This window comes from Vitis riparia, chromosome 8 (genome assembly GCF_004353265.1).
Source record: "Vitis riparia cultivar Riparia Gloire de Montpellier isolate 1030 chromosome 8, EGFV_Vit.rip_1.0, whole genome shotgun sequence".
NCBI classification, from domain to species: domain Eukaryota; kingdom Viridiplantae; phylum Streptophyta; class Magnoliopsida; order Vitales; family Vitaceae; genus Vitis; species Vitis riparia.
The window spans coordinates 8546133-8568046 of NC_048438.1; the positions used below are offsets into that span (position 1 = coordinate 8546133).

At 32.9% G+C, this 21914-nt stretch overlaps 2 protein-coding genes across 2 annotated transcripts; both read left to right on the plus strand.

The window, feature by feature from the left end:
- The first annotated feature begins 2854 nt into the window (after positions 1-2854).
- Positions 2855-6518, plus strand: LOC117919911 (receptor-like protein 34). The gene has a single exon (XM_034837213.1). It carries the CDS (start codon positions 3085-3087, stop codon positions 6307-6309), a length of 3225 nt encoding a protein of 1074 aa, XP_034693104.1. The 5' UTR covers positions 2855-3084; the 3' UTR covers positions 6310-6518.
- An 11953-nt stretch (positions 6519-18471) lies between these two features.
- On the plus strand, positions 18472-19871 carry LOC117920592 (receptor-like protein 7). The gene is made up of 2 exons (XM_034838201.1): positions 18472-18603; positions 18858-19871. Exons 1-2 carry the CDS (start codon positions 18472-18474, stop codon positions 19869-19871), a joined length of 1146 nt encoding a protein of 381 aa, XP_034694092.1.
- Positions 19872-21914: the final 2043 nt, after the last annotated feature.

A 21914-nucleotide genomic window follows, 5' to 3' on the forward strand; every position in this document is an offset into this window, starting at 1 on the left:
AATTCCCAAATTAAAAAAAAAAAAAAAAATTCCTCAAGGGAATTCGTCTCTTGAAGAGACGAGTTCCCATGAATTTTTTTAAAAAAAATTAATATTTTTTTAAAAAAAATCACAAATTAAGAAATTTAAAAAAAAAAATCCTCAAGGGAACTCGTCTCTTGAAGAGACGAGTTCCCATGGAAAAAAAATTCCCAAATTAAAATAAATAAAAATTCCTCAAGGGAACTCGTCTCTTCAAGAGATGAGTTCCCATGAAAAAAATTTTCCAAAAAAAAAAAAAAAAAAAAAAAATCCTCAAGGGAACTCGTCTCTTCAAGATATGAGTTCCCATGAAAAAAAAAAATATTTTTTTCAAAAAATTAAATTTTTTTTTTTAAAATCCCAAATTATATATATATATATATATATATATATAATCCTCAAGGGAAGAGACGAGTTCCATGAAAAAAAATTAATATTTTTAAAAAAAAAATCCTCAAGGGAATTCGTCTCTTCAAGAGACGAGTTCCCATAAAAAAAAATTAATATTTTTTTTAAAAAAAATCCCAAATATAAAAATAAAAAAAATTAAAAAAAAAAACCGCAAGGGAACTCGTCTCTTCAAGAGATGATTTCCCATTTAAAAAAATTAATATTTTTTTTTTTTAAAAAAATCCCAAATTAAAAAAAAAAAATCCAAAGGAGAAATCGTCTCTTGAAGAGACGATTTCCCATTAAAAAAATTAATATTTTTTTAAAAAAAATCCCAAATTATAAAAAAAAAAAAAAAAAATTCTAAAAAGAGAAATTGAAAAACTTTTAGAATATTGTAAAGAATAAATTGATTCATTATTAAATACAAAATGCTGTTGAGATAGAAAAAGGAGCACCAAGATTAGTCATTAATTATAAACCTTTAAATAAAGTATTACAATGGATAAGATACTCTATTCCTAGTAAGCAAGATCTACTCAAAAGGATACATAGTTATGTAATTTATTCAAAATTTGATATAAAATCTAAATTTTGGCAAGTTCAAATTAAAGAAGAAAATAGGTACAAAACTACTTTTACTGTCTCTTTCGGTCATGATGAATGGAATGTCATGCCTTTTGATCTCAAAAATGCCCCTTCTGAATTTCACAATATTATGAATGATATTTTCAATCCTCATTTTCAATTTATAATTGTATACATTGATGATGTCTTAGTATTTTCTGATTTATTAGAAAAACATTTTGTTCATCTAAAAAAGTTTTTCAATGTCATTAAAGCATATTTTTAGGACATGAAATTTTTCAAGGAAAAACAAAACCGATTCAAAGGTCAATAGAATTTGCTGACAAATTTCCTGATGAAATAAAAGATAAAAAACAATAGGTTGTTTAAATTATGTTTCTGATTACTTCAAAGATTTGAAAATCATTTGTGAACCCTTATATAAAAGACTTAGAAAAAATGCACTTGCATGGACTGAGCATCAAAAGTCATGAATAGTAGTGAATAGCATAATTTGTCTACTTTCTACTACTTTGCAAGCAACGTGGAGGATGGGAAAGTAAAGTGAATTTTTCTCTTTTCAAGTCTCTGACAAAGAAAAGAAATTCTCCCTCTGCAGACTTCATTACCCAGCTGACTCTACACGTGATGAATTTCAAAATTTTTCAAGATTGAAGATTCAATAGAATTTCAAGTCCGAATCCTCGCCTATAAATAGAGCCTCAACATTCTTCATCATGCAGAGTCGGGAAGAGAGCTTCAAGAGCAAAAAAAATTTAGAGAGTGCAAAATTTTGAGAGTTCAAAAAATTTCCCCTTTGGATTTTTTTTTTATTTTATAATTTGGGATTTTTTTAAAAAAATATTAATTTTTTTTTAATGGGAAATCGTCTTTTCAAGAGGCGATTTCCTTCTGGATTTTTTTTTTTTTTATAATTTGGGTTTTTTTTCATGGGAACTCGTCTCTTGAAGAGACGAGTTCCCTTGAGGATATATATATATATTTGGGATTTTTTAAAAAAAATATATTAATTTTTTTTCATGGCCCTTGAGGATTTTTATTTATTTATTTTTATATTTGGGATTTTTTAAAATATATATATATTTTTTCTTGGGTTCTCGCCTCTTCAAGAGACGAGTTCCCTTGAGGAATTTTTTTTTTTATTTGGGATTTTTTTTAAAATATTAATTTTTTTTTATGGGAACTCATCTCTTGAAAAGACGAGTTCCTTGAGGAATTTTTTTTTATTTGGGATTTAAAAAAAAATATTAATTTTTTTTCAGGGAACCTTGAGGATTTTTTTTTTATATATATTTTGGAATTTTTTTTAAAAAAAGAAGATTAAATTTTTTTAATGGGAAATCTAAATGGAAATAAAATCATCTTTTGAAAAGACGATTTTGGTTTAAAAAAAAATTTATCCGTTCACCCTCTCTCCTAGGTGGCAAAAACTACTATATATTTATAATAACTTCTTCTACTATAATAATTTAAAAATAAATTTTTAAAATTATCGTACTATTGAGAAAAGTCCGACATTTCAGGTTCTCATTTAAAGTAATGAATTCCATGTCGGTGGGCATACCTTGTTTTCTCTGTCTTTCACAAGGACTTGATTAGGAAGACTTGAAGTCGAACCGAGTCTCATTGATCCTCCAACTACGTACCAAATATATATCTATTAATTAATAGATGGAAACCAAAAAGTCAGGCGTATTGTTTGAGCCGCAGAAAAGTCGGCAATGAAGACCTCTTTTCCGTCGTCGTGGAAAGATAGGCACGAATTAATGAAGTGAACGGGTCATTGTTGTGTCAAATCATAATTGGTTCCTAAAAGAAAATTCTGACAAAATCGTAAGAGTAAAAAATGTAAGAAAATGATAAATTGTCATGTGACTTGAAATGGAGTAGATAGGGGGAAACAAGGAAGGAAAAAACATAAAAGCATGTCATAGAATAAAGAAATCACCGAATTGGGGGAAACAAAAAAGTGTAATGTTGTGTTGTTGATGTATAACTACAACATTCTTTTTTCTTCCTGTTCAATTTCTCCCTATCTACATATTAAACATGCTTTGTTGTAGCAGTATTTCCTAGCTGCTTCCAATGAGAATTGCACTCTTTTCATGGCTTTATTTCTTGCCCTTATGCTCAATCGTTTTTGGTATCCATGTTGCTTTGGTGTCCGGGGAATGTCTGAGTGATGGGAGCATATGCCTGGAGGATCAGATGTCCTTGTTGCTGCAACTGAAGAACACCCTCAAATTCAATGTTGCTGCATCAAGTAAACTAGTTTCCTGGAACCCAAGCACGGATTGCTGTTCTTGGGGAGGTGTGACCTGGGATGTCACTGGTCATGTCATCGCTCTTGATCTCAGCAGCCAATCAATTTATGGTGGATTCAATAACTCCAGTAGCATTTTCAGTCTACAATATCTGCAGAGCTTGAATTTGGCTAACAACACCTTCAACTCTTCTCAGATTCCATCTGGATTCGGTAAGCTTGGCCATTTGAAATACCTGAATTTGTCTAATGCTGGGTTTTCTGGGCAGATTCCAATTGAGGTCTCATGTTTGACGAAATTGGTTACTATTGATTTCTCTGTGTTTTACCTTGGAGTTCCTACGCTGAAACTTGAGAACCCAAATCTGAGAATGCTGGTTCAGAACCTGACAGAGCTTAAAGAACTCTATCTTAATGGTGTAAACATATCGGCACAAGGGAAGGAATGGTGCCAGGCATTATCATCTTCAGTGCCTAATCTCCAAGTGCTGAGCTTGGCAAGCTGTTATCTTTATGGCCCTCTTGATTCTTCTCTGCAGAAGCTTCGGTCTCTCTCAAGCATTCGCCTGGACAGTAACAACTTCTCTGCTCCTGTTCTAGAATTCCTAGCCAATTTCTCGAATTTGACTCAATTGCGGCTCAGTTCTTGTGGATTATATGGAACATTTCCAGAAAAGATCTTTCAGGTACCAACCCTTCAGATTCTTGATTTGTCAAACAACAAGTTGCTCCTGGGTTCTTTGCCGGAATTCCCTCAGAATGGATCTCTAGGAACTCTGGTGCTCTCGGATACAAAATTTTCAGGGAAAGTACCATACTCCATAGGCAATCTCAAGAGGTTGACTAGGATAGAGCTTGCAGGTTGTGATTTCAGTGGCCCAATCCCAAACTCGATGGCAGACCTTACACAACTGGTTTACTTGGACTTATCTTATAACAAGTTTTCCGGTCCAATCCCACCTTTTAGTTTGTCCAAGAACCTGACCCGAATAAACCTTTCTCATAATTATTTAACGGGTCCGATTCCTTCCTCTCACTTGGATGGTCTTGTAAATCTAGTGACTCTTGACTTGCGAGACAATTCACTGAATGGAAGTCTCCCCATGCTCCTGTTTTCACTCCCATCACTGCAGAAGATACAACTGAGCAACAACCAATTTTCTGGTCCCTTGAGTAAATTTTCAGTTGTGCCTTTTTCTGTACTGGAGACCCTTGATTTGAGTAGCAACAATCTGGAAGGGCCAATACCCGTATCTGTCTTTGATCTCCATTGTCTTAACATCCTTGATCTTTCTTCCAACAAATTCAATGGCACTGTTTTACTAAGCAGCTTTCAGAACCTTGGAAATCTTACCACTCTTAGTCTGTCATACAACAACTTGTCCATCAATTCAAGTGTTGGTAATCCCACTTTGCCCCTGCTGTTGAATCTTACCACATTAAAATTGGCGTCTTGCAAGCTCAGAACATTACCTGATCTTAGCACCCAGTCAAGATTCACACATTTAGACCTTTCCGATAACCAAATTCCCGGGAGCATACCTAATTGGATTTGGAAGAATGGTAATGGATCTCTTTTGCATTTGAATCTCTCTCATAATTTACTGGAGGATCTGCAGGAAACTTTCTCTAATTTTACTCCTTATCTGTCCATCCTTGACCTACATTCCAACCAGCTCCATGGCCAAATCCCAACTCCTCCCCAATTTTCCATCTATGTGGATTACTCAGACAACAGTTTCAACTCTTCCATCCCAGATGATATTGGTATTTACATTTCCTTCACTCTTTTCTTCTCGCTTTCGAAGAATAACATCACTGGAGTTATTCCTGAATCAATATGCAATGCCAGTTACCTGCAAGTTCTTGACTTCTCTGACAATGCTTTTAGTGGCAAAATACCCTCATGTTTAATTCAGAATGAGGCTCTTGCAGTGTTGAATCTGGGGAGGAACAAGTTTAATGGCACTATACCAGGGGAATTCAGGCACAAGTGTCTTTTACAGACACTAGATCTCAATGAGAATCTTTTAGAAGGAAACATTACAGAATCTCTAGCCAATTGCAAAGAGTTAGAGATTTTAAACCTTGGGAACAACCAAATTGATGATATCTTTCCTTGCTGGTTGAAGAACATAACCAATTTGCGTGTCCTTGTTCTGCGAGGCAACAAATTCCATGGGCCCATTGGGTGTCTCAGGAGCAATTCCACCTGGGCAATGCTTCAGATAGTTGACCTAGCAGACAACAACTTTAGTGGTAAGTTGCCAGAAAAATGCTTCTCGACCTGGACAGCAATGATGGCTGGTGAAAATGAAGTCCAATCCAAGCTCAAACACCTGCAATTTAGGGTTCTACAATTCAGTCAATTGTACTATCAGGATGCTGTAACAGTTACCAGCAAAGGTCTAGAAATGGAGTTGGTGAAGGTCCTAACTCTCTACACCTCTATTGACTTGTCGTGCAACAATTTTCAAGGGGACATACCAGAAATGATGGGGAACTTCACATCGCTCTATGTTCTCAACTTATCGCATAATGGTTTCACAGGCCATATCCCATCGTCAATAGGGAATCTGCGACAACTTGAGTCATTAGACCTCTCGCAAAACAGGCTGAGTGGAGAGATACCCACACAGCTTGCGAACCTAAATTTCCTTTCAGTCCTGAACCTCTCATTCAATCAATTGGTGGGAAGGATCCCACCAGGTAATCAAATGCAAACATTTTCAGAAGCTTCTTATGAAGGGAATAAAGAACTATGTGGGTGGCCTCTGGATCTAAGTTGCACTGATCCACCACCATCTCAAGGCAAGGAAGAATTTGATGACAGGCACTCAGGTTCCAGGATGGAGATTAAGTGGGAATACATAGCTCCTGAAATTGGATTTGTGACAGGATTGGGAATCGTGATTTGGCCTCTAGTGTTGTGCAGGAGATGGAGGAAATGCTACTACAAACATGTTGATAGAATTCTCTCAAGGATTCTCCAAGGAAGAGCAAGTGGTGGAAGAAGAGCTCACAGAATTGGGAGGCGGAGGAAGTAGCCGTGGTGCAGAGGGATGAAGTGATTAGTCAAGAGTCCATTTCCATTAATCCAATCCTATGTTTCATTGAAGGAATATTAAAAAGGGGTCCATATTATTGGACGGGCCTTCAGTCCGTGTGTCAAATGTAATTCTGGCTTGCTTCTTATAAATTTAATCGAATGCATAATTTTATATTTGGACAATGTCATGGTGAAGTAGATTTTCAAAGTAACATTATTCTTACCTTTTAGTGATGCGAGTATCAATGTGCTTCTCTAAAATATTATACGAATAAAGAATTTAAGTTGTAAAACCACTTCATGAAAGCTTTTCTACAAAAGCATCAAATCTTAAATTTGGCCAAAAAACTTTTTAACCTTCACATGTTTTAGTCAATAAAAGCCCTTTTGACCAATGTAAGGATTTTTAAATATTAAAAAATTTAGCCAAGTAAAAAACATAACATGTTAAATTTAAGAAATTTGGAAACTCTTCTTCTTCAGGGAAGGCATTCAAGCTGAGCAGGAGATGGTCTAGAATATGTTGGCTAGATGTGGGCCCGAGTTGGGTTAAACTTGGTTGGCCGGATTTCAGTCATTAATAAAATATGGGCCTGATTGGCACAAACGAAGAGCAGCTGAGGTAGCTAGGACCATATTCAGCCCAATCAACACATCTCAAGCCATAAGGGATACAACATTGATAAGCAAGTAATTATCATACTAGGTAGTAAGGTGGCTGCCCATCTACTTATAAAAGTTTCATCCTCTTACAGGCTTTCACATTAAATTTGGAAATGGTTCTCACTTTATTTTATTTTTTACCACATTTTTTTATTATCTTGTTAATTTATAGGAAGAAAAAATCTTTATCATTTTTTTTTATAGTCCATTGTTCCAATGAAATTATTAAACAATGATAAGAGTATAAGATTTTCAAAAGTAGAAGGTGAATCAATATAACTTGCAAATTCTTATTTTTTAATGGAATTTGAAAATTACTAATATTATTATGCAAGTGAAATAACAACATGAACTTGAAAAATTAAACCCAAAACCATCTCTAAAATTATCAATATCCAGGCCCAACTTCACATTCAACTTGAATATCTCTAAACAAGTTTAGTCCTTTCTGTTTTTCAATTTTCTTTCACTTTTTTTTTTTTTCTAGAATTAGACACTTTTTGGGTACCATGAAAAAGATTGCTAGCTAGGAATGTAAAGCATGGTTTTTTAGAATGATAAGTTAAGAGCTCATATATATTTTGAATCAAATTTAAGAGAAAGTTCCTTACGACCCTTAGTGAATTGATTTTCATTTAACTACCCATATTTCTAATATGATACAAGGATTCCATATAATCCAAATAAGAACTTTATTTTATGTGAAGTCTAATCAAAGCTCTAGTTGAAGCATCTAAATTTATCATTTGATATTTAAGCTCTAATCGAATCCATTAGAATTATTATTTGAATTTTATACATATTAGACATCATTTAGACTTGTTTTAGACAATTCATATATCTTGTTTTCCAGGAAATTTGATTTCTTCGTCCAAACTTGATGTATTTGAACATACTTTCAAATTTAATTAGGAACAAATGTCTCAATTTTTCTCAAATAATCATTTTTTTCATTCTAATATCTTACATGATGATTTGTAGAAGTTGAAACTCGATAACCTTTTTACTAAGATCCTTGTTACCTTGCACTATAATGTTTAGTAGATAAGCTTTTAGTTTTCTAGTGACACAAATGTTAGAGATCAGTAGAGAATGGAAATCTTCCAAACCTAGATTTTACTGATACTCAACATGTATGTGGACTGCATTTGAGTAAAACCAACCAAACACACTAAGAAATAAGCTACTAGGAAAAAAATAATAAAAATTATATTAGAAAAAAATCCATATGCTCCTGCAATAGAGTTGACAACAATTTACAAAGACAAATAAAACATTCATAAGAAAAGAATGTATACAATTTATTCACATCTTTAGGCCATGAGATTACTATATAATGTTGCAAAATGGAGTTGACACACCTTAGAAAGGATCTAATGTGTTATTCTTTAAATCTAAAGGTTCTGATACCAGTTGTTAGAAAAACACCCACTATATATAGATTAAAGAGTGCATGCAACTAAGATTCTAGGCATAATGAAAATGAAAGTTGTTTAATTTTTCAAAAAATTATTCTAGGATGTTCTTAGAAAACATACCTTTGGATTCAAATGTTCCCAGATCTTTTTTCCAATTTGCAATAGAAATCTTGAATGTCTCGTGATATTTGGATCTTTTTTCCAGAAGAGGCTGAGATCAATCTTGGTCAGGACTCCAAGTATGTTTCGGAAGATGGAAGCATATGGCTGAAGTAAGAAGGTGTTGGTCAAGTTGTATGTTAAGAATTAGTAGACTTGAGCTAAGTAAATTCTTATACACATTAATTATTCTTCATAGTAGATTTCTTTATCATTGAGCGGCCCATGGTTTTTTTCATCTCTTAAGAGATTTTCCACAAAATCTAATGTCATTGTCTCTCTTTTCTCATTCTACTCTTTGATTTATTTCTAGTTATTGATATCATCTGTTACTTGAGCATGTATGTTGAAATGATGAAATATGAGTTCAAATTGGTGTAATTATCTTTTGGATATATTTTGAATAATTTTTTGTTCAATTTGATAAAGATATCAAGAAGTAATTGAAAATATATTAAGGAGGATTTTTTCTTATAAATTTGTGTTAAGGAGTGTTAAAGCATTTACATATGACTTGCATTTATAAATTGTTAGAAGAGTATTGATGTATCCATGCTTGCTTGTGATTTTTATTTATTATTGAAAAGTATTTGAAGAGAGGAATATAGGTTGTGAGAAATTTTAACGAAAGATAATATATGTTGGGGAACCGTTTTTGAATTTTTAAAAAAATACTTATTCCCTTCTCCTCCTATAGGTGTAGTTCATCATTGAGATTCACTCTCAAATTCTTTTAAGGATTCCCCGCAACTAAGACCAAGGAAGAGCAAATCATGGAAGCAGGGCTTCCAGGACTTAGAGGTCAAGAATCTAGCCACCACTAGTGAGAAGGATCTAGTTTGAGTGTATTGTATTTCTATTAGATAGAAAATATGCTTTCTACCAATTTGTAAAAAAGCTTTAAACGCACCTAAAATAAAATTCTAATTTGGGAGATCCATGAAGTCATTCAAGTTAAGAGGTTAAGATATGTTGGCTAGATCTGGGCAAGAGTTGGGTTACACTTGATTGGCCCAATTGGTACAAAGCAAGACCAACTAAGGTAGTAGGCCCATGTTCAGCCCAATCAACACATTTGAAGCCATTAGTAGTTTAGTAAAGATGTAAGAAAGAAAAAACTTCATCATTTTTCTCTTAATCCATTCTTCCAATCATCATTTTATCACTTCCAAGAAAGATTAAACAATGAGACAAGTACGAGATTTTTCAAAGTAAATCTTGAATCAATATAATTTCTTAATTCTTAGTTCTTAATGAAATTTGAAAATAATGAATATCTTTATACAAGTGAAATAACAGTATGAACTTGAAAAATAAAACACAAAACCATATTCTCAAATTATCAAAGTCCACGCCCAACTTGACATTCGAATCAAGTATCTTTAAACAAGTTGGAGCAGGAATTTCGTATCATTCCCCCCCCCCCCCCCGAAGCGTCCTTGTCCTCAAGGACGGAACTCCGGGTATGCTTTGGAGAATCGCCATGAGTTCTCTCAGGTGGCATCTTCAATTGGTCTTGCCACCTAGGAGAACGCATGGCGATTCTCCAAAGCATACTTGGAGTTCCGTCCTTAACGACAAGGACGCTTCGAGGGGGAGGGAATGATACAAAATCCCTGCTCCAACTCCTATTTGCTTGCAGATCACAGTTACGTGGGCAACACCAACTCCTATTTACTTGCATATCACAGTTACATGGGCAACACCTCAACACCTGGCTTGAATTTTGATTTGTTGCTACTTCCCTAGTCTTAGGACACTATTTGTGTTTCAGTTAATGTTTCAATTGTCTGTGCACCTGCATGAAGTTAATAAAGCATGGCAGAATTCAAAACTTCTATCTCCTATCTCTCCTGTCATCTCTTAAATTAAACTCATCAACTAGTTGTAATCACCAACACTAGAATGAGAAGTAATCATTGCAACAAGTTGATTGTTTACAGAAGGTTGAAAAGAATGATCAAAACGATAATAGCAATTGATAACAATATGACCATATTTGTTACAAATTTGGCATTGTGGCCTACCACCATTTCTAGAAAAATTAGGTCCTGAGAAATTAGCAAAATTGTTTCCAAAATTACCTTGATTATTACCTCTACCTGAATTTCCATTGGAATAGAAACCACGTCCGCAACGACCAAACTGTTTCTGATTGAATTGCGATAGACTCTGGTTAAGGTTTCTTCTTTGAAACTTGCATTGAGTAGTCCTTTGATTTTTATTTTTATGGTTGTTTCCTTGCGATTGTAGAAAGGCTACGCTTGCTTGAAGAAGATTGGTTTCATCAGTGGCATTCTGTTGCTCTAAGCGATGCTTGTAACTAAGCAACATATTATGTGTCTCTTCTAAATGCAGAGGTTCATGCTTAGATGTTATAGAGACCACAAAGGAGTTGTAATCAGCTGCTAAGCCGCCAAGCAAAAAAAGAACGTGGTCTTGTTCAAAAGTTGATTCTCTGATTGCTATAAGATTATCTGCAATAGATTTCACCTTGAGAAGATATTCCATCATATTCAAACCATGTTTCTTCATAGTCTGAAGTTGAAGACGAAGTTGCATAATTCTAGCCTTCGATGCAGCAAAGAAGAATTTCTCGAGAGCACTCCAGATTTCAGAAGTGAAAGTTAGACCGATGATTTGAGACATTACATTCTCGATGAGAGAAGAATAAATCCAGCACATGACTAGAAGATTTTGTCGTTGCCAAATCTAAAAATCTGGGTTCGTACTTTTAGAGTTATCAAGCAATTTTGGAAGACAAGGTCGTGAGCCATCGATCATCTCCTCAAGTCCATTAGCGATTACAATATTTAGCATCTGAGTACGCCATAGAAGATAATTTGAGCGATCAAGCCTGATGTTGAATGCTTGATTCAGAGATTGCATTATCGAAGTTGTATTTGGGCTTGAACTAGTACCATTTTGGTGAGAACAAGCAAGTATAGAGGAAGAGAAATCTTCAAACATCATGGAAAGAGAGCTTCAAGGATCACAAGCTCTAATACCAAGATAAAATATAAAGATCTGCCTCTTATTTGAGAGAGTGTTACAAAGAGATATCTTGAAGAAGAAAGTTTCCTCTGTTTTTTATTCTTAGTCAAATACCCAGTACTCACAGTGAATGTTGAAATTGGTATGTTTATTTTTGCTTAAAACTTTGGATCCTAGCCATCAAAAAAAAAAAAAAAGGCTTAACCAATAATTGATAAGTGTCTGCTGAATGTATGATCCATAAATTAGGTAATTTAATATTTTAAAAAATTATTTGGACATATATTTATATTGGGAGTAATATTACAACGATTTCAATGTATATTACAATTCAACGACTTCAATATTATATTTTTTAAATAAAATTTTCAGTAGGAATAAATAATTTATAAAATATGTAAATAGAAAATAGACAATTGTAATTATTCAAATATAACGAGGATGAAAATAGTATTGGCAATGTAATTTGAGACCGGAAAACAAAACACAAATATATATATATATATATATATATATATATATATATATATTGGGAGTAATATTACAACAATTTCAATGTATATTACAATTCAACGACTTCAATATTATATTTTTTAAATAAAATTTTCATTAGGACTAAATAATTTATAAAACTATGTAAATAGAAAATAGACATATAAAAAAAATCGAGGGCAGTTGTAATTATTCAAATATAACGAGGATGAAAATAGTATTGGCAATGTAATTTGAGACAGGAAAACAAAACACAAATATATATATAAATAAAGAGGGAATGACAATAATCATGTAATTCATTTTTATATGGAGTTTTAAGTCACTATTAATATTATTTTTGAAAATAAATTTTAAAATTAGAAAGAATTTAAAATGTAAAGAGGGTATGAAAATTGTGAACAATGTACTAAAAATGTGAAGCATGTAAACATGGTACAAAAAATGTAAGGATCCTTATATTCTCCTCATGTTTTTTATATCCTTCAAATTTTACATTTTGTTTAATTTTAAAATGTATTTTTGAATTGAAATTACTATAAAATAAATTAATAATGTTATTTTGAGTTACTATTAATAGCATTTTTGAAAATAAATTTTTAAATTTTTAAAATTAAAAAGGGTAAAAACATGTGAGGAAGGCAAAAAAAAATATAATGAGGGTACGAAAAAATGTAAAGAGTATATGAAAAATATGATAGTACAAAATATATGAGCATGGTACCAAAAATATGAGGCTTACATTCCTAGTAACTTCTTCATATTTTTTCTAACCTCCAAATTTTAAATTTTTTTAATTTTAAAATTTATTTTTCAAATTGAAATTTCTAATAATATTATTCTGATTTACCACTGATAGCATCTTTGGAAATAAATTCTAAAATTAAAAAAAAAAAAATTAAAGAGGGTGCAAATCTTGTTAGGAATGTATGAAAATATGAGGAGGATGCGAAAAATGTAAAAAGGGTAAAAAGAATGTAATTTATTTTTTGAATTAAAATTACATTTAAAATAAAATAATAATAGAATTTCCGGTTACTATTAATAGTATTTTCGAAAATAAATTTTAAAATTAAAAATTTAAAGAAAACACAAAAGTTGTGAGGAAAGTATAAAGAACGTGAGGATGGTATGAAAATGTAAAGATTCTCACATTTTTCATACCCTCTTTACATTCTTGGTACAATCCTCACATTTTTTATTCTCTTCTTACATTCTTTATACCCTCCTCATATTCTTCATACCCATTTTTTATACTCTTCTCACATTCTTTGTACTTTCATCATATTTTTCATACCCTTCTCACATTTTTTTTATAACCTCCAAATTTGATATCTTTTTAAATTATAAAATTCTTTTAAAAAAAGACTATCACTATTTCATCTCATCCTCTCCATATAAAATTTAAAATTACAATAAAAGAAATTAATAATACTATTTTGAGTTAACAATAAATAAATTTAATTTTCTAATTTTAATAATAACCACTTTAACTAATATATTTATGAATGATTTTTTTCACATGATCTTAAAGTTATAACTTTATATCATAAAATAAATAACAATTATTCTTTTATGAAATTTTTATTATTGCTTAATAGAAGTAGATTTAGATAATCATTAAATTTTTTGTATCCTTATATCCATCAAGCCCATTCCATGCCCAATACTTTTACAATTAAAACTAATTATAAGCCCCTTGGTCCAAAACACTAGGCCCAATCCAATGATAAGAAATGCTTATAAAACTTATTTGGGTCATGCCTCCAAGCCCAATTTGCTGGCAAGTTTGACTTACCAAGGATGTTACAAGATATTTATAGAGTACTTAAAGTACATAGAATTCATGTGCTTCCGATATGGGACTAAGACTTATTAGAAGTAAAACATTGCTTTTTGGAGAGTTGGACGCATAGATCTCTTAAATATTAAAGTTTGAAGTCTTTGAACCATTGAGCATTGCACCATATTTATTAAATGATGTTGTTAAATATATATATATATATATATATATATATATATATATATATATATATATATATATATATATATGTATAATAAGAATCTAATATTAATGTCTTTATTTCAAATTTTTTATCATAGAAAATCTTTAAAGAAATGTAAATATTTAAATTCCTATTTATTTTTATAAAAATAAAATGATAATAATTATAAAAAATAATTTAAATTAGTTAATATAATAATTTTAAAACAATAAAATACAAAGACAAAAAAATAAAATAAAATATTATTAATTTTTTCATCTTAAATATATCTTTATTCTTAAATATTACATATTTCTATTTAATAAAATTTAAAATATTAAACTTTATGATTTAATTTAATATAGCAAATATAAAAATCAAACATTATTAAAATTTATAATTTTATATATTTTTTATTTTTTATAATTATTTTTAATTTTATATAATATATAAATTATATTTTTATTGCATCACCGATTCAATTGCGGTTCGATTCGACCATCAATCCGACTAATGAATCTTGAACTGGTAATTTTTTTTGTTAAATGACCAATCCGATTATGAAAACATTGTCTAATATTCCATCCATTTAAAACATATGTTAATGGCCTAGTGACTCGTGGAATGAGTTTTTTCTTAATTTTTTATTATGATTCACTCTAAATGTATCTCATTCCATTGGTTCAAAAATGTGAGTGTGGTACTAAAAAGTACCTGTGGACCCCGCGTTTCGGCTCATGCGTTTCCCACTCGACGGCGAGCTCGATTTTTATTTGAAAAATTGATTTTATTGATTGGGAAAAATGACTTGGAGTCGCCACTTATTTTTGTTTTATTTTTAAAAGGGTAAACAAAATAAGAAAGAAAAACCCCTAAGTGTGACTCCTTATTTGGAAAATGTGGTCTACGAAAAAACCGGATCGGGTTCGGGAGTCAGGTTACTTATCGGGAAGGTACAGTAAGGACCGTAGCACCCTTCTAAGTCCCTAAAGTTGGGTCTCTACTAATAAAATGAAGCAATCATGGCAATTGATGAGGGAAACAATGAATACCCGGAACTATCATGCACATATGAGAATCAAAACATGCATATAGAAATACCAGAATGGGAATAGATACGTACCTGGGCAACGAGCCGTTATGCGCTATCAAGAGATGGGGTCAGTGTACAATAAAGAACACAAAACATATCACATACATCACCAAACAGAAATTAAAACAGTTCGATGGAGAACTAGATTTTTTTGAAATTTATTGGAAAATTGGAGTCTTAGAGATTATTTGAAAATTGGGGTTTCAGAGATTATTTGAAAATCGAAATTTTGAAAAATTATTTAAAGAGGGGATTTTAAATAAGTGGATAAGTGAATAAGTAAACGGATGGGATAATAATAATACCGAAAATAATCATTAAATAACTGAATGTAAATAGCAGAGTTTTTGAGATCGGAAAGTTAAATTTGGAAGTCGGATTTTTGAGAAATTGAACTTTAATGATTGAGATTTTTGAAGGTAGTAAATAAATAAATATGAAATAATAATAATAATTAACAAAAATGATATTTAAACTGGTGAAAGTGAATAGTGGAGTTTTTGAAGACTTGATGTAAAAGAAAATGGAGTTTCGAAAATTTATTTGAAGGTGTCATCTTAAAAATTAAATTCGGAATTGTGGAATTTTTGGAATATTAAAATTAAAAATTTGAATTTTGAAAAAATTAAATTTAAAGTTAGAGTTTTGGAAAATTATTCCGCAAATTGAATTTTGAAAAATTAAATTTAAAATATTGGAGTTTTTGGAAAATGGAAATTAAGATTTGAAGTTTCGTAAACTAAGTTTAAAATTTGAATTTGACGAGATTATTTTGAAAATGGCACGTGTGTGTGTATATATATATATATATATATATATATATATATATATATATATTCTTAAATAAAGTAATAAATAAATAAATAAATAGATAAATAAATAAAATGAATGAATTTGAAATGTTGAAATTTTAGAAGAAATATTTGATTACAGAATTTTCAAAAAATGGAATTTTTAAGTGGAATTAAGAAGATGGCACGTGAGAGAAAGGAGAAAAAAACTAATAACAACTCACCTTGAGGCCACTGGAACTATGCCACCAATAAAAGAAAAAAAAAAACCCATGTCTTTGACTTTTCATTCACCAATTATTTAAATAGTTTCATGCCATGCAACACATTCCTTTTTCCCATGAACCACTAGAGCCATGTATAAATATATATATTTATATATCTCATGTTCACAATCTGAATCTTGGTCATTGTGAAACTAAAGTAGACAACCCACTGTCCTCCTCTGCCCGGACCTCATCTTTGCCCAACCTGAGAACCCCTTGGTTCTGCCGAAGCACGAGAGGAACCCTTGAAGTAGAGACGCCATTGAAAGTCTCTTACCCTCAAAGCCAAGGGCATCGGTTGTTGTGAAACAGAAGCCTCCAGAATTTTTCAGAAATTATAGGAGAAAACAATCACAAAAATCTAAATTCGTAAGAAGCAAAACTGATACTATTCTCTTTTCCATTGCTAGTGTCGATGACGGCCAAGAACAAACAAACAAACCACTAAAGCTATAAAAATAAACAGCCGGCATTGCCAGTCATTACCCTAAAAAATAATGAAACTAAAAAGAGGATTGGAAGACAGGAGCAAAGAGCTAAAGGTTCCAAAAAAAACAGAGCATCCGGATTGGAACACCCACGTACATAATAGAGAGAAACAGAGAATACAATAAAAACAGAGCTTTAAAGGAGAATGAATATAGACCAAACACCCAATAAATATGAAGAGATCAGATTCATTCCTCTTTATACTTGGATTTAAAGATCAGCAAATTGAACCAAGAAAGTATCTTAAGAAAAAATGAAAACAGGATGCAAGAAGGTTTTTTTTTTTCTTTTTCTTTTTAAATATGAAATGACCAAACAAAGTGTGATTAGATTATTCCAAAATGGAGTCCGAGAAACAAAAACTAGCCACCATGACCAACCAATGTGACCTCACAAATAATGCAAAACTATCACCTGAAGAAGTGATAAGAGAATGTGATGATCATTAATAATCCATAAACTTGATCAATCTTACCAGGTGATGCACTCCTCCAACAGCAGTTTGTTTGGCTTCTACTTCCCCTCTCCCTTCAGCCTTCCTCCGTTTTTCCCTTTTCTCTCCTGTTTCTATCTTCCCCAGGAAGCCACTACCGACTCCACTGTTGCTCCACTTAGCAAGTATGGCTTCCTCTACCCACTAGCATGGCCGGCCATCACATCTTGCTGCACACCCCATCTGGCTTCCTCCAGCAGAAAAGAGGCCCCCCCTATGCCATAAAAAAAAATCCCTTAAAAGAAAAGCTAAACATCCTTGCTCTCTAAAGGGGGTCTATAGTACCCCACAAACTAGTTCAGACCATTTGCAAAGAACATTTCAAATTTAGATTTGTAGAAAGTTACCCATAACTTTTCTTATCCGATAGTAATTTTCAAGATCAATCCAATTGATTGTTAGAATTCAAGTTCCCTTACCAAGTTCAATCCAAATCTATTTTCTAAAAAAGTTTCCATTTAGTAAAAATATATGTTTGAGTTACCTAGGATTGTCGGATTTGTAACTATTGTTTAAACCTAACATCAATCTTTTACCAATACATTGAAATTTATTAAAAAAAAAAAAAAAAAAAAAAAAAAAAAAAAAAAACTATTTATAATCTATTTAATTAACTAGAAGTTTAAATGAATTGAAAACAAATACAAATGAATTGAGAGTGAGGGGGCAGTTTATAAAAGGACCCTTTTGGTCTCATCCAAAGTAATGAATTCCATATTGGTAGGCCTTCTGCTCCCCTCGTTTTCTTCCCAACTACCAGCTCCTCTTCACCAAACATTATCAGTACTGCATTTGTCGGTGTCCAACTTGTGTGTGAATATTAACCACTATGACTTGCAAGGAAATTAATTACTACATAAAATGTGGTGAAGTTTCGTAGAATAATTGTAACAATAGCTTGATAGGGTTTATTAGAGAGGACACATAGCAATGACTTGGGAAATTTTAGAAAATGATGGGATTATAATGATGCCCAATCGAGGAAGTAAAAATACTTGGTATTAAAAGCTAAAAGGATAGATGAAATGTTTATTAGAAGACTTTGAGGTCTTCTTGCTCAAGTTAATAAGCCAAGACTTGAGCAAGAGTACTATATGTTCTCTTTTCCACAACCACTCGTGTCACTGTCACAACCAATTACAACTAAATTCCATGACGCTTCCTACAGAAGTATCAAAGTCGAGGTGCACCAAGACTTCGGTTTCAGTGTGAATACCTTTCCCCACGAAGAGATGTAATGAAGCAACTTTATAAATCATCGTGAAGTTTCTACGTAATTATAACTATATTTATAGTTATTACGATTAAAATTAATAGATGGAAACAAAAAAGTTAGGCATATTGTTTGGAATAGAGAAAAGTCTTGGCAATGAAGGCCACCTTTTCCGTGGTCCTGGAAATGTTCTGTTACTTCATGATCGGTTCCTAAAGGAAAATTCTGACAAAATCGTAAGAGTAAAAAGTGTAAGAAAATGATGAATTGTGATGTGACTTGAAATGGAGTAGATAGGAGGAAACAAGGAAGGAAAAATCGAAGAAGTAAATATCGTTAAGTAATGAAATCACCGAATTGGTTCGTATGAATAAGATAAACAGGAAAAATCTGTACTATATATATTTAGAATGCTGTGTTGTTTATGTATAACTAGAACCCTCTCTTTTTTCCTCTTCTAAATCATATTGAACATGATTTGTTGTAGCAGTATCTCCCTGCTGCTTCCATTGAGAATTCAGCTGTTTTCATGGCTTTATTTCTTGCCTTTATATTCAATCTTTTTCGGTATCCATGTTGCTTTCGTGTCGGCGAATGTCTCATATGCCGGGAGGATCAGATGTCTATGTTGCTGCAACTGAAGAACACCCTCAAATTCAATGTTGCTGCATCAAGTAATCTAGTTTCCTGGAATCCGAGCACAGATTGCTGTTCTTGGAGAGGTGTAACCTGGGATGCCACTGGTCATGTTGTCGCTCTTGATCTCAGTAGCCAATCAATTTCTGGTGGATTCAGTAGCGCCAGTAGCATTTTCAGTCTACAACATCTCCAGAGCTTGAATTTGGCTAACAACACCTTCTACTCCTCTCAGATTCCATCAGGATTCCACAAGCTTGTTAACTTGACTCACCTGAATTTGTCGAATTCCGGCTTTTCTGGGCAGATTCCAATCGAGATTTCACTGTTGACAAGGTTAGTAACAATTGATTTCTCTACCCTTTATTACATCCCTGGAGCTCCTACATTGAAACTTGAGAACCCAAATCTGACAACGCTGGTTCAGAACCTCAATGAGCTCAGAGAACTCCATCTTAATGGTGTAAACATATCGGCCGAGGGGAAGGATTGGTGCCAGGCATTATCATCTTCAGTGTCTAAACTGCAAGTGCTGAGCTTGTCCAACAGTTTTCTTTCTGGTCCTATTGATTGTTCTCTGAAGAAGCTTCAATCCCTCTCGAGGATTCATCTGGATAACAACAATTTTTCTGCTCCAGTTCCACATCTCTTTGCAAATTTCTCAAATTTGATTCACTTGCAGCTCAGTTCTTGTGGATTATATGGAACATTTCCAGAAAAGATCTTTCAGTTACGGACCCTCAAAATTCTTGATTTGTCAAATAACAAGTTACTTGAGGGTTCTTTGCCAGAATTCCCTCTGAATGGATCTCTAGAAACCTTGGTGCTCAGTGATACAGAATTTTCAGGGAAGTACCCAACTCCATAGGCAATCTCAAGAGGTTGACTGGAATAGAGCTTGCGCGGTGCAATTTCAGTGGTTCAATCCCAAAGGCGATGACAAACCTTACTCAACTGGTTAACTTGGACTTCTCTCATAATAACTTCTCTGGTCCAATCCCATCCTTCAGTTTCTCCAGGAATCTCACCCAATAAACGTTTCTCATAATAATTTAGCAGGTCAGATTCCTTCCTCTCACTGGGATGGTCTTGTGAGTCTAGTGACTCTTGACTTATCTGGTAATGGCTTCACAGGGCAAATCCCATCATCACTAGGACAGCTCCGACAGCTTGAGTCATTAGATCTCTCATTGAACAAGCTGAGCGGGGAGATCCCTACACAGCTCACTACCCTTAGTTCCCTTTCATTCCTGAACCTCTCATTCAATCAATTAGTGGGAAGCATCCCAAAAGGTGGTCAATTTCTAAGGTTTTCAGAAAATTCTTTCGTGGGTAACAGAGGATTATGCGGTTCCCCCTAAATGCAAGTTGCGAAGATGCTACACCACCGGAGATTCAGTGGAAATATGTAGCTCCTGAACTTGGATTTCTGACAGGGTTGGGAATTGTGTATTGGCCTCTATTGTTGTGCAAGAGATGGAGGAAATGTTACTACAAACATGTTGATGGAATTCTTTCAAGGATTCTCCATAACCAAGACCAAGGAAGACAAAGTTGTGGAAGAAGAGCTCACAGAATTCGGCGGCGGAGAATGTAGCAGTGGTGCAGAGGAATGTAGTTACTCATCAAGAGTCTTATCTATTATTCATTTTGATCTCCATTATCACCAATAATAAAAACTGAACATATATATATATATATATATATATATATATAAATCTTGAAAACATGCCATGATCTCCAAATAGGGAATGAACGAACCTGAGTCTATTTTGCTTTTCATTTTGAACAAGGTATGGATCTTCTAAGGTCGTGGAGGGCCCACCTCTTACTGAATTCTCTCTGACAATGGGAGCAGGAGAGAAACGGGTCTGTTCTTATTTCAAAATGATGTGATGAATTTGAATAGACACTTAGTCTTTGGATTTATACCCTCCTGCCTTGGGGACCATACCCTTTGGCTATTGGGCCTCACGAGTCTTAGGCCCATCATCTAAGGCCCATGATGGCAATGGGCTCTACACATAAGGTGGCTCATACTGTGGAAAACCGATACAAAATAAATATCAAAAGGCAAATAGCTGAGTCATGTGCCATTGTTAAATATGTGTGAGTCCATATCTTAACAATCTCCCACTTGGACCACATATATTACAAAACAATGTTCATGATAGTACTTTATTGAGCTTATCTTGCTATTCTATCTTAATATCCTTAAACAATCTGGTCTACTAGTTATGCTAATATAGGATCAAAGTGGCCTTCGTTAATCATAATTATAACTAGACCCATCAATGATCACAATATCAACAAAATTAGCAATATGGATCAAGCATGGATCAAGTATGGATGTGTAGCATGGAAATTACATAGAATGTGATCTCTAATATGACTATTTCCAATTGGTCCCACTTTATGACTAACAAATAGTCAAATTCCACTTTTAACAATTGATGCTAAACTGCTTTTGAAAGTCATCATTTCAATTCAGAGTATTCAAACACAATAGTATTTTAAAATCAAGGTCTGTACAGATAACATAACATAATATCACATCAAGAAAACAAACACAAAACCTAAATACAAACTCCCACTATACTAACACATCATCAATGTGTACAACACCCATATGTGTGACATGCTCATGATATACTTTGGGTGGTAAACCTTTAGTGAGCGGATCTACAATCATGGAGTTTGTGCTTATGTGTTCAATCGATACTTGAAGACACTGAACTCTTTCTTTCACAACCAAGAACTTGATGTCAATGTGTTTGGACTTTGAGGAACTTCGGTTGTTCTTAGAATACAATTCTACGGCCTTATTATCACAATTGATTCTCAATGGTTTCTCAATCCCATCAACAATTCGCAACTGAGTGATAAAATTCCACAGCCATATCCTATGGTT